Source organism: Dermochelys coriacea, chromosome 2 (assembly GCF_009764565.3).
Source record: "Dermochelys coriacea isolate rDerCor1 chromosome 2, rDerCor1.pri.v4, whole genome shotgun sequence".
Taxonomy (NCBI): domain Eukaryota; kingdom Metazoa; phylum Chordata; order Testudines; family Dermochelyidae; genus Dermochelys; species Dermochelys coriacea.
The window spans coordinates 103658317-103674865 of record NC_050069.1 but is presented as its reverse complement, the minus strand read 5'-3'; the positions used below and the strand labels follow the sequence as shown (position 1 = coordinate 103674865).

At 39.1% G+C, this 16549-nt stretch overlaps 1 protein-coding gene and 1 long non-coding RNA gene across 12 annotated transcripts in view; one reads left to right on the top strand and one right to left on the bottom strand.

Moving 5' to 3' along the window:
* Nucleotides 1-7078, bottom strand: part of LOC119851239 — a 35084-nt gene extending 28006 nt beyond the window's left edge. For 2 of the 4 annotated variants that reach the window (XR_006278955.1, XR_006278956.1), the window contains exon 1: nt 6944-7078. This is a non-coding gene — a long non-coding RNA (uncharacterized LOC119851239). Of the gene's footprint in view, nt 1-3580; nt 3669-6943 lie in introns of those variants that run through there. The other 2 variants (XR_006278957.1, XR_006278958.1) reach the window with 1 other exon arrangement.
* The window catches only part of LOC119851238 (myelin basic protein), a 184321-nt gene extending 175377 nt beyond the window's left edge, over nt 1-8944 (top strand). For 7 of the 8 annotated variants that reach the window (XM_038390772.2, XM_038390769.2, XM_043508227.1 and 4 more), the window contains exons 7-9: nt 567-599; nt 3608-3733; nt 6981-8944. In XM_038390772.2, coding sequence (XP_038246700.1) covers nt 567-599; nt 3608-3733; nt 6981-7037 — 216 coding nt within the window. In that variant the 3' untranslated portion in view covers nt 7038-8944. The remainder of the gene's footprint in view (nt 1-566; nt 600-3607; nt 3734-6980) is intronic. The other variant, XM_038390774.2, reaches the window with a different exon arrangement.
* The last annotated feature ends 7605 nt before the right edge of the window (nt 8945-16549 follow it).

Here is a 16549-nt window from a genome sequence, read left to right as displayed (position 1 = left end):
TTAGAACAGGGGAGTAGGAGTCAGGAGACCTGGGCTCTATTCCCGATTTTAACATTGACTTGCTGCATGAACACAGATTAGCCATCTGTAAAATGGCAAGAATACTGCTTGCCCACTGATCTAAAGCATGTTGAAATTCTTTCATGAAAGCTGATAATTAAATGTAAAATATTATTCATAATATTTTAAAGCATATTCTTCAGCCAAACCCTGAGAATGTCTATAAGTAGCTGGTGAGATTACAAGAAGATCCATGTGGTTAATTGTAAATAAATGGAGTTGTTAAACCAAAGCTGGTCAAATAATTTTTGCAAATAATTTAATTGTGAATTTTCTTTTTTCTATTCAATTTAAGAATTTTTTATTATTTATTTAACTTTATAGATAAAATAATATCAATTGTGAATGTTGGTATTTTTAATTTAATAGAATGACTGTTCACAAATTTATGCATCTATTATTTGACCAGCTCCGTTTGCCGTTTCTCTTTTTTCTCTCACGTATCTTGAGCACCCATTGCTTCATGGTGATCATCATATCACTGTTTCTGTTTCTTACATATGCAGGGGAGAGGATTATCCCTCGCCAGATTTAGCTGGGTAGGTGATGAATGTGCTTTCATTCACAGCCATTTTGGTATACCAAGGCCAAAGTATATCTTTCACCATTGCCTTTCAAGCCGCTGCAGCAACTTGACATTCATGTTTCGGTCTTGATTTTGGTGTTTGTTTTGCTTTATTCCTTTTGATCCACTTTCCCCCTCCTACACAGCAGTTTGTTTATGGTCGTAATTTTGTTGCTTGCTCTTATCCAGAAGCTTGTCAACCTTACAGTGATATAATCTCTTTTGCTTTAGCACAAATGGAGCACGTCTGCTGCATGGCAAAACTACCTCTTTTTCTTTAAGGCTCCTGGAAGACTTAACTGCTTTGTCTTTTCTTTTTGCGGAGAGCGGAAGAATTGGGGATAGGGTTGAAAGAGCTGGGGAACTTTTTATATAAGCCTGATTTTTCTATATGCTAATATTGTCTCTAGTGTGTACATTTTTGTCATATGTTTTTGCAGTCCCTTTTAAAAAGAAGAGATCAATACTACTGCTTATTATATAGGCTCTTTCTACAGTTGTGTTTTAAAACATGGACAGTATCGAGTAGCAGACAAGCACAGTTATCTCACAGCTAACTAAATCCTATATTCTACTTCACTACAGCTTTCATTACACACATGGGCAGATAACTACAAGTGTCTTAAATGGTATATTAAAACTTCTAAAATGCTAAATGTTTTCTAGCAGTGTAGTTATTTCCTAGAACACAAAAGTTATTTTGTCAAAGTCAGAGGTTTGGTGTTCTTTGTGCTCATGACATGGGAGAAATCATTAACCAATGGGATGGCAGAAGACTCTAATGTGTGTGAATTCCTGATCTACCCAATTGCCCTTCAACTAACAGGTCCTGCTTTTGCTGAGTCCTAAGTAATAATTCCTATAAGAAATGGAAAAAAAGAATACTCTTCCCTCATTTTCAGTGTATATCTTCTGAAAGGTTGAAACCTCCCCAAGGGGACCAGGCTCATAATTTTAGAAAAACTGTTCTGGAGCAAAGGAAGTATCTGTATAAAAGATAGTTAAAAGGCAAGAGACAATCAAAGGACAGTGAGAGTGTGTTGGCAATTTTGCATCCCTAATTCATTCACAAAGCAGGAGTGAAGTTTATGTGGAATCCTGCTTCCTTGATTTTTCTCTCTGCTCTAAGAGCCAAATTTGTACTTGATTCATTGAGATATCCTTTTGTTGTTAAACAAACAGTAAAGTAGAATGAATAAATTCACAGATCTGTTCAGATACAATATTACAGCTATCTATCATGTTAACAAAGGAAGTAAAATTGACTATCTGAACTTATTTGTGTATAAGAGATGCTGCCAAGATGACCGAGTTTTAAATTGTTATAAACCTGGCAGGAAATAGCCTTCCTTTCTAAATCTCTTAACCTGTATTAAATCCCATATTCTGTAGCAGAAGTTTCCCAGAAGTCATTGGGCTTGATCATGCCTGTATTGAAGTTAATGGCAAAATGCCACTCTCTCAATAGACTGGGCCTGCTCTGGATTCAATTCTGCAATCATTTAACACTCTCAGCTCCCAATTGCTTCAGTGTGTGGACCTGATGATACAGCCATTGAGAACTCGCATTGGCTTCAATGGGAGTCATGCAAACAGAACCACTGCCAAATCTAGATTTAATGTTTATAAGAGAGAGAATGCCATACCCAACAGCTGGGAAGTCCATGGCTGTGTTGCCAAAGCTATTAACGTTTCTGCTGACCCACCAGCCCTATTGCAGTGGGCCGAATTCTGTGTGGTGAAGAACATCACCAACACTTACTTGAGTTAGATAGGACCTTCTTGTGAAAGGACTGAGCGCCTGAGTGGCATTTATGAGCCTGGTCCCCTTGGGGAGGTTTCAACCTTTCAGAAGATGTACACTGAAAATGAGGGAAGAGAGTATTCTTTTTTTCCATTTCTTATAGGAATTATTACTTAGGACTCAGCAAAAGCAGGACCTGTTAGTTGAAGGGAAATTGGGTAGATCAGGAGACAGGCTAACAAATTAAGACTTTTTTTTACTGCTGTGCTACTAGTTTGATTCCAGGTTGACTCTGAAAATCTTTACCATTTGGCAGCTGTGTGATTACCTTTGTAAACTGATTTGATGGTCTCAGTCCAGTTCTTAATGGATAAGTTTCCTCATCACATTTGGCAGCAGCACACTATTGGTAGTCTCCATAAACAGGCCAGTGAGTGATTAGGCATGGACACTGTAGCTTGCACCTGGAGGGATCTAGTGCCTAGGACTTTCAATCTGGTAACTTTAATAAGCATTAAATTCATTAAAAAAATTTAAAAATCCAAGTTTTCAGGCTCAGCAAAAAAGTGAAGTTAGTATGCTGACCCTGTCCGTGTTTGAAATAGACCACCAAAATCCCAACTTGTAAACAACGTTTTCAACAAGAGGTTGGTGGGAGGTGTCTTTCCCTAGTTGTGTAAGGGGACAATATTTGAGAAACCCTGTTCTACTCCTCCTCCTCAGACAGTTACTTTGTAATGAAACAAAATGACTTTCACAAGCAACTTTTTTTCACCAGTGATCTTAGTACTTAAGTGTAAGTGTTTGAAAAGCTCTTGAAAATGTAATGTATACTTTTAGGAGAAATTCAGGTGCATATAAAATCTCCAAGAGATTGATCAAGAGATTTTTATTCTTTCAACCCTTTTGTACTATTCAGTATAATTTTCTAAAGGGGATAAAACATTTTTAAGTCAATAGGTTTCTTTTTCAAGACTCACAGTTGCAGTTACTATTCTTCCTTTTTCATTTTCCATTCATATTATGCATTTGACAGTACAACCATCCTGTTCTGATTATTGATTTCTCTGTTCCAGACCAAAGTTTGGGACTCAGATTTTCACGTTATTCACTTAGAATTTTTTTTCTCCCACACTTTCAACTACTTGACTAATTTGAAAGCATTGCATTCCAGCAGTCGCAAATGAAGGTAACTGGTCTGAACAACACACCTGAGATATCTGTGATCTCTCTTCTAGGGAGGTGAAGGACACAAGCCAGGGTATGGAGGAAGTGGCAAATTCTCCGAGCATAAATCTGCTTATAAGGGACATAAAGGATCATACCATGATGGCCAGGGCACTCTTTCCAAAATCTTTAAACTGGTAAAGTACAAGTAAACTTATAATAAGTGAAAAATTGAGCCTATGAAAAAGCATAAATGCCTCTCTAGATCTATTTAATATTAGTCACATTCAAATATTTTTGAGTAAAACTTGTCTTGATTTACAAATAAAATTGAGCAGATACTATATCTGTATGAAACCAAGGTGTGCTTGTGGCACCTTAGAGACTAACAAATTTATTAGAGCATAAGCTTTCGTGAGCTACAGCTCACTTCATCGGATGCATTTGAAGTGAGCTGTAGCTCACGAAAGCTTATGCTCTAATAAATTTGTTAATCTCTAAGGTGCCACAAGTACTCCTTTTCTTTTTGCGAATACAGACTAACACGGCTGCTACTCTGAAACAAGTTGTGCTTGACACTGTTTTATATACCAAATTCACAACTGAAGTACAATAGAAATCTACTGATTTCTGATTTATTGATCATGCTAATCAAAAGTAAGGGGGCCAACTCCTGCTCTCAAATGTGGGAGTACTTTCTTAAATTATCAATGAAGTTATTTTGGATTTACATCAGACTATCTAAGAGCAGAATTTGGCCCAAGATTTTCTTGTCTGTAACACTAGTAAAAACAAATTTGTAATGTGCCCCAAGATTAATGGTCTCTGGGTCCTTAACAAATATTTAGAATAAAAAAAAAAAAAAGGCAGTGTATGGCCAAATAGTTTCCAAAGAAGGGCAGGGGGAAAAAAAGACAAATGAAAGTCTAACCCAATTATTACATCCAGATCCAAACAAAAACTAATATGAAGTCTTCATTTTTCTTCCCCTAAGGCCGGATACAGAGATTTCCCACTACTAGTGTTGTGCTCTCAGTAAATAATGCAATCAGCAGTGATGCTACTTTCAATGAGGAGGTGTCAATTCCAGGAGAGTATGTCATCATGTGACAGCAATGCCCCTCTGGTTTGGCCAATGTACATGGCAGACAGTCCCTACGTAAAAGAATAAATGGACACAAATCAGACATCAGGAATGGTAACATACAAAAGCCAGTAGGAGAACACTTCAATCTTCCTGTACATTCTATAACAGGTTTAAAAGTAGCTATACTTGAACAAAAAAACTTCAGAAACAGACTTCAAAGAGAAACAGCAGAACTAAAATTCATTTGCAAATTTAACACCATTAATTTGGGCTTGAATCGGGACTGGGAATGGCTGGCTCACTATAAAAACAGCTTTGCCTCTCCTGGAATTGACACCTCCTCATCTATTATTGGGAGTGGACTACATCCACCCTGATCGAATTGGCCCTCTCAACACTGGTTCTCCACTTGTGAGGTAACTCCCTTTCCTTCATGTATCATTATATAATGCCTCCATCTGTATTTTTCACTCCATGCATCTGAAGAAGTGGTGTTTTACCCACGAAAGCTTATGCCCAAATAAATCTGTCAGTCTTTAAGGTGCCACCAGACTCCTTGTTGTTTTTGTGGATACAGACTAACATGGCTACCCCCTGATACTTTCAAGATGGAAAGTAGAAGAATGAATCATTTCCATCTCTAGCATATCCTCCAAGAACAGACACAGCAGAACTTCACCAGCAGTCACAATTGAAAAAAGAAACTTTCGCAGCTAACAAAAGCTTATGCGCAAATAAATTTGTTAGTCTCTAAGGTGCCACAAGTACTCCTTTTCTTTTTGCGAATACAGACTAACACGGCTGCTACTCTGAAACCAGTCACAAATGAAATAAGCCTATTTAAGCCAACTAAGAGATAAATATGTATGTCTGTTTTAGTGCAAGACAGTACATAGATGTGTGACACTACAAAGAGAAGTTTTAATCCCTCAGTGGTGCATGATAGTTTTTGACTTGGAAGGAGATTTAAGAAAAGGAATGAGGTTCTGTACATTCCAGAGGAAGCCAAAAGAAGCATTTACAGTTGGAGTCTGATTTCATATTGGCCCCAATCTGCCCCTCCCCCCACACTTGTGTCATCACTTGCATAAGAATCATCCCTGATAGATACAGTTAAGTTTTTGTTATTCCCTTTCCTGTTAATTTTTTGTTGTATATACTCAATCATAAGCCGGTTCATTTATAAACTGACCCCCGCAAAATGGATAAGTAAAAATGGTCAAAACTGTATGACCCTTTCATAAGCTGACCCTATATTTCAGGGGTTGGCAAACTTCGGCTCCCAGCCCATCAGGGTAAGCCGCTGGCGGGTCGGGATGTTTTGTTTACTTGGAGTGTTCGGAGGCACAGAGCCCCTCAGCTCCAAGTGGCCACGGTTTGCCATTCCCAGCCAACGGGAGCTGCAAGAAGTGACGTCACTTCCTGCCGCTCCCATTGACTGGGAACAGCAAACCGCAGCCACAGGGAACTGAGGGGCTCCATGCCTGCAGACGCTCCAGGTAAACAAAACGATGATGTATTAGATATTCAATTCAGTGATTTCATAGAGTTTAAAATAATCAAATTTTGGTGTAGACCCGTTTATAAGCCGACCCCCACTTTTTGATGCTTCACTTTACCAAAAATATTCGGCTTATGAATGACTATACGATATATGCAAAATTGGCCAGATATTCAGCCTTCAATCTCATACTTCCACTAAAGTTGTACCAATACTTTACAGGTGCTGCCACTTGAGCTTGTTCTTTAAAAAGACTCACAATTGTGCAATTGCAAGTGTTAATGTAGATTTTGTGCATGCAAATGCTTATACTCTGGCGTGCTTAGCTATTAGGCTATTCACAGGGTACATGCCCATGTTATAACTTTTCCAAAGGGTGTGTACCTGCAAAATGCAGGGTTAGCCCAAGGTCAAGTTTCTTTTTGTCACTATCTTTACCAACAATCTCAATTTCCCTGGCTTCATAATAACTTAATTAAGACTCCACTCACTGGAAACAAATTGTTATTACACAAGTGCTAGCGATGGAGATGCTTAATTAGAACAAACTCGTCCTACTTGAAAATTCAGTTATCAAAAGTAATCATTCCTTTGAAGCAAAACTGAAATTTCAAGCATTCAATTAATTTAGTGATATAATACACAGGCTTATCCAAAGTTTGTCACTAGAAACAATGGACTCCGGATTGTACTACCAGTTTGTAATACTGGAACCTAGCTTTTTGGAATTAGTGTGTGTGTGTGTGTGTGTGTGTGTACACACACACACACACACACACACACACATATATATATTTACACACCCACATTGTGCCATACCTTTCTAATCAAATTGATTTTATTCTTCTTTTCACAGGGAGGATCTGGTTCTCGACCTGGATCACGGTCTGGTTCTCCAGTTGCTAGACGCTGAAGTTCTAAGATGCCATTCAAGGATCACATACTCTGCTTCATAAGATAACTGCCTAAAATTTTAATAATAATTGCAAGTAGTACATAGATAGAAACAATCTGTTACTTAATGTCATTTGAGTTGTGCGTGCAGTAGGATTATATAAACTTCTATTGGCAATCCCTGACCAACAGCTGAATGAATGAAACACACAAAGTAGCTTTATTTGCTATCTTCATTATTTTAAGTAAAATAACAAGATCCCTCACTTTATTCATTCTTCTTCAGGATGCCCCAACTGCATGTTAGTTTTTATTTATTTTTTCTCCAAGCCCCACAAGTCTTCTGATTTTTTTTTTCATTGAACACCACAATTGGAAATGCAGAGCAACTGTCTTGGTTTTTCAGCACTGCCATTAAAGGATTTCTTAAACACTGCTGTAAAAAACATGTGCAGAAGTTGTAAGGACTGTTTATCCGAACACTTTTTTGTTTGGGTTTATTTTTGTTTAATGTCACTTCTCTCAGAATATTTTACTTTTCATAACAGGATTAGGCAGTCATGGAAAGGTTTAATAAACTTCGGGAGTTCAAGGTATGTGAAATGTGGAAGAGGGCAGCTGTTACAGTATCAATGAGACGCAAAGCAATAGTAATAAGGAAATTCCTTATTTCTACAAATTGCTCATCACACCCAAGCCATTAGAATTAAGTGTGGCCGAGAGAGAAAGAAAGAGGATTTCAAACTTGGGTTAGACTAATGTCTTACAACAAAAAACAAGGAATATTCCCAAAGAAGAAACATCTAAGATTGCACGTGACCACTGCATGTCACTGTTGCTCCATGCAGACACTGCTACAACAGCATTCCTTTAGCAGTTAAAGAATAAAACAAAAATAGTCTAATTTGTGAAAGAAATAAAGCCCTTCAGCATTGAGATTTCAGATAGTCCTGCACATCTCAAGTTAGAATTACTAATAGTTTTCTTGTTACTGCAGGAGTGTTAAACTTGGAAAGCTTGTCTTCTGACTAAAAAGATGCCTTTAATGGCAGTGCACCAAAGCAAACTAGTAGTAAACTGTAAACTACTGTGAACATTTAACTGTTGCATTATAGTTGCCTTATAGAAATTAAATCTAATTCATTAGTTAGCATTTAACATTAATTGTTTACAAATCTACTAAAATGTACACATGTGGCAATGGCATTTCCAACCATATGTAGGAAAAAAGCTCTTCTTAATTGCACTATTTTATAACAAATTTTAATATTTTTTTGAGATTCCCCTCCTTTACTGATTCAGTGTTTTTTATTTTAGTGTATACCTTGTAGACTATATTTAATGCTAAGTTGGCACTCAGTTTCAGATACACTACGGACTGTCAGGAGTAGCCAATGTTAATGTCAACTGACATATACTGTGTGTTAATTCTGTTTTGTCTCTAAATCTACTATAGATTTAAAGCACTGTCCATTAATATGCAGCAATGAAAGATGAGAGGGAAGGAAAACATAGAAACGAAAGACAACGGAAAAACAGCATAATTGTTAAACACACACCTATTACATCTTCCTTATGCTATATTGTTGTCTGGCTATACTGGAAGGACAGGAGACAGTGAATATGGTTTAACCAGGCTGCAATTTTGTTATTAGGTGTCTGGGACTACCTGTCAGATAAAAGTGTACAGTGCAGATAACACCATGATCATTTCAACATTTTCCTGCGGACTTCTGCCAGCCCCCCACCCCTTTTTTTCCATCCTGGTCCCCAGCCAGTCCATTGTTGGGACCTTACCATCATCCCACTCTCAAATAATGAGGGTTAAGGTGGGGTATAAAGAAAGGAGGGGTGGCTCCCTGGTCCCAGTCATAGGCACTCCAACCCCACCCCACTCCCCAGCCCATTCCATTCCTTTAACAAACACCTCCTTTAAGTTGTTTACCAAGCCATTTATCTGATCACTGTATCCCTTCCCTGTGGAATACCTGCACTGGACATCCGCCCAATACTTACGTAATGAGTTGCGACATCTTAGCGTAACTCCCTTCCCTACTCACCATAAACCCACCCCCCGTCACCCTCCAGAAAATGCTATGGGGAAGGCAAAAATCTCCCACTCCAGTTTGGTGGTGAGAGAAAAATTCCTTCCTGGCCTCCTGAGAAAGGAGTGGCTAGTGCAGTGCCCACTGTGATCCTGATCAAACCTGCTTTTTTGCCACTTCCAAGATTGCGAGGCTGGGTGCTACTCCATCTGGTCCAGAGAAAGGGTCTTCTCTTGTTGGGCTTGCCCTTTATCAACTCTGCAGCCCTTCCAGTTCCTGAGGGATGAACACTGACCCACTCTGCTTTTGCAGTGGTATCTGTGCTTCTCTCCCCCTCCACACTCTTAAAGTGATATACCCCTACCCCTTAGCAAGCTGGACAACACCCCTCGACCCCCACCAGCTGTGGTGCAGTCATTGGCTATGTGTATTTTTCTATATGTAGCTTCACTCAGGTGTATACTCCACAACATAATAGTAAATTTAATTTAAATGTGTACTGTTCACAAAAGCGTAGGAATACAGCTTTTAAAAACATTCATTATTGAAATAAAATAATCAACTTGTAATGACATTTGGACCAGTTTGGGTTTTTTAAGCTTTATAAAATACTTTATGCATGTGTGTGTTTTTCTGTAAAATAACACTTTTGGTAACAGGTAAAAAATACAATAAAATATTAAATTTAAAAATGCACAATCTCTGCATGAATTATGTGAAAAAGATGTTGATTATTAAAGATAGCCTATAAAATATATTTAATGAAAAAGCGATTTCTGAAGGTAAACTTTTTTCCAAAATGTTGCTACATGCTGTTTAAACAAGACCTCCCCCAAAAAAACTTTTTCAAAGGCTGGTATACTTCTAGCTTTGCCTTTTCTGAAATGGGACCATCAAGATATTTTTCATACATTTAAAAGTGATAGTTTACTTCACTATTATATATAATGGTTCTTTGTAAGGTTGAGACTGAAATCCAGTTCCTCTACTCTATGCATCACAAGAGACTGGGCATCTACACTACTTCCAAACAAGGGGGTTTTAGTGGGATGGAAGAGGCATGTGTCCACCCTTCATTCCACACCTCATTCCATGGAGGGAGAAGGTATAAGCCAAAAGAAATACTACAGCTCTGAGGCTATACTGGTGGCCATCAAGCAGCTCTACTGCAGCATCATGATCTGGAAAAGGAAGGGAGGATTCCTACTCCTCCACTTCTTTGGGAAACCTCTCCGGCAACTAAAATACACAATCTGGCTCTTCTGGCTACAGCTGAGAACTGCTTTCCCCTTCCTTCTGAAAATACTGCTCTCAGATTCCAAGAAAATGCAGACAAAAATATGGCTTGTGAGACAGTCAATTACATCACTTACAAGAAGCCTGAATCTCCAGATCAAACACCCCTGAACTGTGGTGATCTGTCCTTTCCTCAGTCTTTCTTCCAGTGTTGGCCTCATAATCTCCAGCTCTTGTCTTAAGTACATGCCACCTGCTTCCACTCATCTCATTCATCCTCATTTATTTCAGTTTCCTTGTTAAACCCTCTGACTTCTCTGCTTTTTACCTTCTCTCCCAGACTCTCTCAGATCTGGATCAGTTCCATAAATCACTACTATGGTCAGCCTCTTGACCTAATTTTTACTTGCAACTGCTCTCTGAATTATCCCTTTCTGTCAATGAATTATTAGAGAGGGTATTACTTCATAGTCTTTAATATTTCTCACTTTCATGTATAATCCTTCTAAAACTGAATTCTACTTCAGTGGGTTTTATGGAGATTCCAAATCATACTACCATAGGTTCAGGCCATCAAGCAGTTCAAGTTTGAGCTGGGATTAGAAAACATGTTCTCAAATACAATGCAGCATCTGATACTATTAAGCTGCCCTTTTTGTGAGCAGAGATCACATAGGCTGCTCAGCAGAGGAATCACCTTAGCTACATGGAGCTGGCTGGAAGACTGTGGTAGCCTTGGGCCTCTAATGACAGTGTTGGAAATGCTGTCCATGAAGCTACAAACTGATCATGGGTCTTTCCTAAAAATCAAGGGGAAACATGGTCATGATTTTCCCAGATTCCAAAAAATAACCACAGAGAGCTGTAGGTAGTGGCATATCATAAATAATCTGATCATTAGGAAAAACCAGGGACAAGCCCTTGTGATCAGTTGACATTTCCCAGGCTCTTTTTATAAGCAATTGGGTGAGAAATGTACTTTAAAAAAAATTAAAGTGCTGAGATTGTTCTCTAATTTCTAGGTCCTGCACAGCTGGGGGGATAATAGAAGATGCTGCAATCATGGGCTCTGCAGGTCCCACAGGCCAGTTCTGCTATAGAGAATTCTCCCTTAGCCATGTGCAATTTATACCGTCCCAAAGCTCACTATGGGCAACTGTTTTTTAATGACAGAAGTATTCTGTATTTTAGCTGACTGGAGCACTGCATTTTATGTATTAGACAAGATGGTAAAGACTGTGCTGTGAGTCATAGAATATCACTAGATATCATTGATGACAAATGATGAGATTCAAGTTAACAGTGAATTAAACATTTCCTGACATAATAAAAGTTATGGAAAAATTGTTACCTGATAATTTCCAATGTGGGACTCACCTCTCCCCCAGTCTAATGCATTTAGGCTGTGCGTCTCTTCCTGCAAATACCAGAAGCAGTTCAGACTTGTCCACAAGACGCACGTTATTTTTTCTGCCCTCATGCTAGCGTATTTCCAAAGCTGTATGAAAACACTGAATTCTTATTATTAGCGAAATATAAGCTTCTTTACTATAAAGTATGACCATTATTATTAAAATTCTGTTTATAAAGAGTTGATAGTTAATAGATGTTTTGATATATATTTAATCAATTGTTATGAATTATTTTAGAGTTCAAGAGGTTACTTGTATCTAATATAATCTACAGGTGTGTTTATAACACATATAATGCATCTGATGTCTTTAGCATGCTTATAACATGTATCAATCATTTACTATCCTTTATAAATAATTTATTAAATTAAACCTTAAGTACAGCCCATTTCTATCTTTCTTAACTGTATTAACTATACACACAGACTCTTAAAAGGCCATTATACTGATCATCAGAGAATACATCTCAGGTAAGGCAGACTGAGAAGAGGTCCCAGAAAGGAATTCACTAGACAACAAATTTTCCCTTCTGCTTCCCGACTTCTTCCTCAGTCTGAGGACTGGTCTACACTACTGCTTAAGTCAATGTAACTGTTCTGGCTCGCCTCTCAATTTATTTCATTTAATCTGTTTCATTATTTCAGTGTTGGCATGCTGTCCTGCTTCTTCATGGCCTGATTTTCGGAAGTGCTCATTGCCTGCAAATCCCCCTAAAATCAAATGGAGCTGCAGGTGTTCAGAACTTTTAAAAATCAGGCCATTATAATTTGGCAATTTGAGTGTCTTTCCTTGTGTGGCAATATTTTTTTTAAAATACAAAGATTCTATAGGCAACAGTCCACCGAATGCATCCGATGAAGTGAGCTGTAGCTCACAAAAGCTTATGCTCAAATAAATTTGTTAGTCTCTAAGGTGCCACAAGTACTCCTTTTCTTTTTGTAGGCAAGAGTGTTCAACAAAACTTTCCCCATTGTAGGTCTGTCGTGGGATACTATGTCTGACAAGAACATGCTAATATCTAGTATTATTATCCCCAATTGGTGCATTTAGATCTTCCATAAGAATAACTATAATATTTATTGATCTTGCCAAGGCCACTCTGCAATCTTTCACGGAAACAGTGTTTGACTTGTTCATCACTATAATTTATTGCACACAACACTGAACTATCATAAAACAAGTAGTCAATATGTCTGAGTTTACAGGTTCCCACTACTTCGGTGCTTTAGTAGCTTCCTTACTCAATAATAAGCTTAAGTCTTCCAGCTGCTTGCCATCCTCTCTTCCACAATTAAAAAAAAGTCACACCTTCCAATGGTACTTTACCTTGTCTAGTCCATCTCATCTCATTTCAGTCAAAGTAGACTTAAGCCAAAGAATTTCATTTCTCTGAAATAGTCTACCATGCTGCAAAATAAGCTAACATGCCAACTCCCAATTCTTGTCTTAACCTTAGCTGTGAAGATATCCCATTTCAGACAAAGAACTTCCTTGGGGTTTTGATTCTCCATCATTTGACAAGGAGATCAAATGATAGCTTCATCCAGAAAGAGCTTGACTACATTGCCATTAATAGGCACTGCAGAAGATCAGCACTTGTATACACCCTGATGTTCAACAGTGATGTTTCAAGTGACAACCATCTTGTGATTGGGAAAATCAAAATAAAACTAAAGAAGGCACTACCAAATAAGGCAGACAGCATGCATGATACTCAAAAACTAGTAGTTCTTCAAGTGATGGTCCCTATTGTATTCCACTGAGCGTTATGCGCATAAGCTGAGAGCCAGAGCTTTTTAAAAGTAGTAGTGTCCGATGATCCGCACATGCGCCCTTGTTTCGCCTCATGATATCGACCAAAGCAATTAATGGCAGGATGGACTGACTGCGCTCTCAGTTCCTTCTCACTGCTGCATGGTCCAAGTTGAAGCTTCTGCTGTTCTCTCATCCCCTGTGACGCACTTCACAAACTTTGCATAAAAGACTGTTCTTGTACATAGTTAGCATTTTGTTTTTACTGTTAGAAGCAGTTTTCCCTATGATTTAAGGAGTTTGGGAACACCGCTTCGGAGGCTTCCCACCAGCCCTCCCCACCCAGCACCCAGGCCAGGGTACTGGATTAGGACAAAGACAACAGGATTCAAGATTTGCGCTTCCTGCCCTTGCTCATTTTCGGTCAGTGATGACCACCAGCGCTGCCTATACTGCTTGGAGGGAGCCCGACTTGTGTCCAAGTGCGGTATCTGCCTCTCCTTCCCTGCCCATACCTGGGAAGGCTGAGCTCTCTTACCTTAAACACCATCACTGCATGGTCCGCTGTCATATCCAGGCCGGGGACACCTCTCACCATACATTGGCCTGAGCAAATTAAGGAGCGCACCTCCTACGGTGGAGCTCCAGTCCAGTTCCACCAGTACCAGTGCTACGGACCCCGTGCCAGGGACTAGCCATGAGGCAAGAAGCATGTGAGTAAGCATGCCAGAAAGTCTTGCTCGAGGCCCAAAAAAGACACAGCATTGTCCATGAGTTCCAGCCACCTAGAAGCAGAGAAGAACAATGGCAGTTTTTTAAAGAAGTAAGTGTGAATGCAGCCTGGACTACAGTAAGGATGAGAAGATCTAAGAAAGAAGAATGGAAATATTAAAGAAGAGAATTCATTAACGAGAGAACTAAAACTGCTGTTCTACAGCAAGAACATGGGGACAAAGACAAGTAAGTCAGAAGATCAGCCAAAGAAATAAGAAAGAAGGGACAGAAAACAAAGCAAGAGAAGCTCAGGAGGCATGCTAGTGAGGGGTTTCCGAAAAATTTTCTAATATCCTAATGAGAGGTAAAATTTTAGCCACAGAGGAAGGAACATTTCTAGGCTGTGCTCAACCATCCAGAACCACTGACACACACAAAGATGTAAAGAAATAGTGAACTTACCAATATCACTAAGAGCAGTTGCTTTTGAGGAAGTAACTAAGGCCATAAACCAAGTAAGGAGTGGTAAAACACCAGGCTGTGGTAAGAAACATGCTAAATGCTAAAAGGTCAAAAAGAAATGAATTTGAGTTACATATCCAGGTTCTACAGAATGGTTTCAGAAAAGAAGACCTATCCTGACTGGAGAAGAGGTATTATCCGTGAAATCCCTAAAAAGGTGGATTAATTTATTTGTGATAACAGGAGATAGATGACACTCCAATCTGTACCTGAAAAAGTGTTTTGCATTATCATTTTGAATAGGATGAAAACTGCTGATGACAAACTACTCAGAGATGCAATTTAATCTGATAGTTTCATATTCAGATCAGATTTTCCCCTTGACAAGACTTATTGAGCAAGGTTTAGAATACTGGCAGAAGATGGTTTTTAACTTCACTGATTTTACAGAAGCGTTTGACAGCGTCCACGGACAAGCCCTCTGGAAGATCCTGAAATGCTATGGAATTTGAGCAAAGACAGTTAATCAGATAAAACCTTGGTAGAATGAGTCTGCATACTGTCGGGACAAAAAATGGCTTACGACTGTTACTGGTGTAAAGCAAGGTTGAGCACTATCCCCGCTTCTCTTCTGCATTGCCATAGACTTTGAGATGAGAAAAGCGACAGCTGCTTTTGAGGCCACTGGCATTGTTTGGACAAGAGATGAGCTGCAGGATCTACATTTTTTCAGATGACATAGTCATACTGGATACCAGCTTTGAGGAATTGAAAAAAACTCTTTGGAATATGAAAGTGGAAGCTACCAAAGTGGGAGTTTGAGACCAAGAGTATGGAGATAAAAGAGAATATGGTCAACAGTGACAGATGTGTGAGTGAGTAATGGAGAAGAGTCCAAAAAGGGTTTACAACTTTTTTTTTTTTTTTTTTTAAAAGATCTAGGAAGTGAAGTATTTCTGCTAATGGTCAGCTCATTAAAGAATTGAGGGCAAGAATTGGCAAAGCCAGTGGATCAATTACTTGTTTGCCAAACACCGAAGAGTAGCAGGGTACATCTTGAAGTGAGATTGTACAATGGTATTGTCCTTCCGACATTACTGTATTCCTCGAAAATGTGGCAGAAGTACACAACAGGAAGCTGAATGCATTTCACCAGCATTGTTTGAGAAGGATTTTGGGAATTCATTGGAGTAACTGTTTAACCAACATGGCAGCATTGCACCGCACAGGTCAGCAGACCGTGGACTTAATAAATCAGCTAGAAAACACTCTGGTGGTTTGCCCATGTCATCAGGCTACTCCATGGGAGAAGCACAAGCTACATCTTAGATTGCATTCCAACTGGATGGAAAAAAGAAGGCATGGGGGAGAAGGAATGACCTATCCCAGGACAACTGAAAAGGATGTTGCTATCATGGAGACAACTTATGGACAGCAGTGGGAAAAACAGGTCACCTCAAAATAGGACAACCACTCGGCACAGAACATTCTAAGTCGTATTTTGTTGGTTATTACAGAAGAGCTGGAGCTTAGATCCTCGTAGGAAAAAAGTGCCGTTTCTGTGAACTCACACTCACTCTGAGCACAGCCATTAGGCAGTTGTGTTAGTGCTTAAAGCTACTGTGTTATTTTGGATTGATTTGTCCCCCACAGAAAAATTAGAGGGACTCCCCTCACACACATTGGCTGCTCTGACATCTACTATCACAAACTTCTTCCATGTGACCATGGTCAGGAGGCTCCATGGAAAATACATCCTTGGGCTATACTACATTTTCTGCTAAATTTCACAACCTGGCCACTCAGCTCCACAGCCAGTACAGTATAAACCTCAGAAACATTAGAATCACTGCTGGGTTCTGGGGAGGCAGCTCAGTCCCCTCTGCTCTGTGGAAGTGGAAAGAGCCACA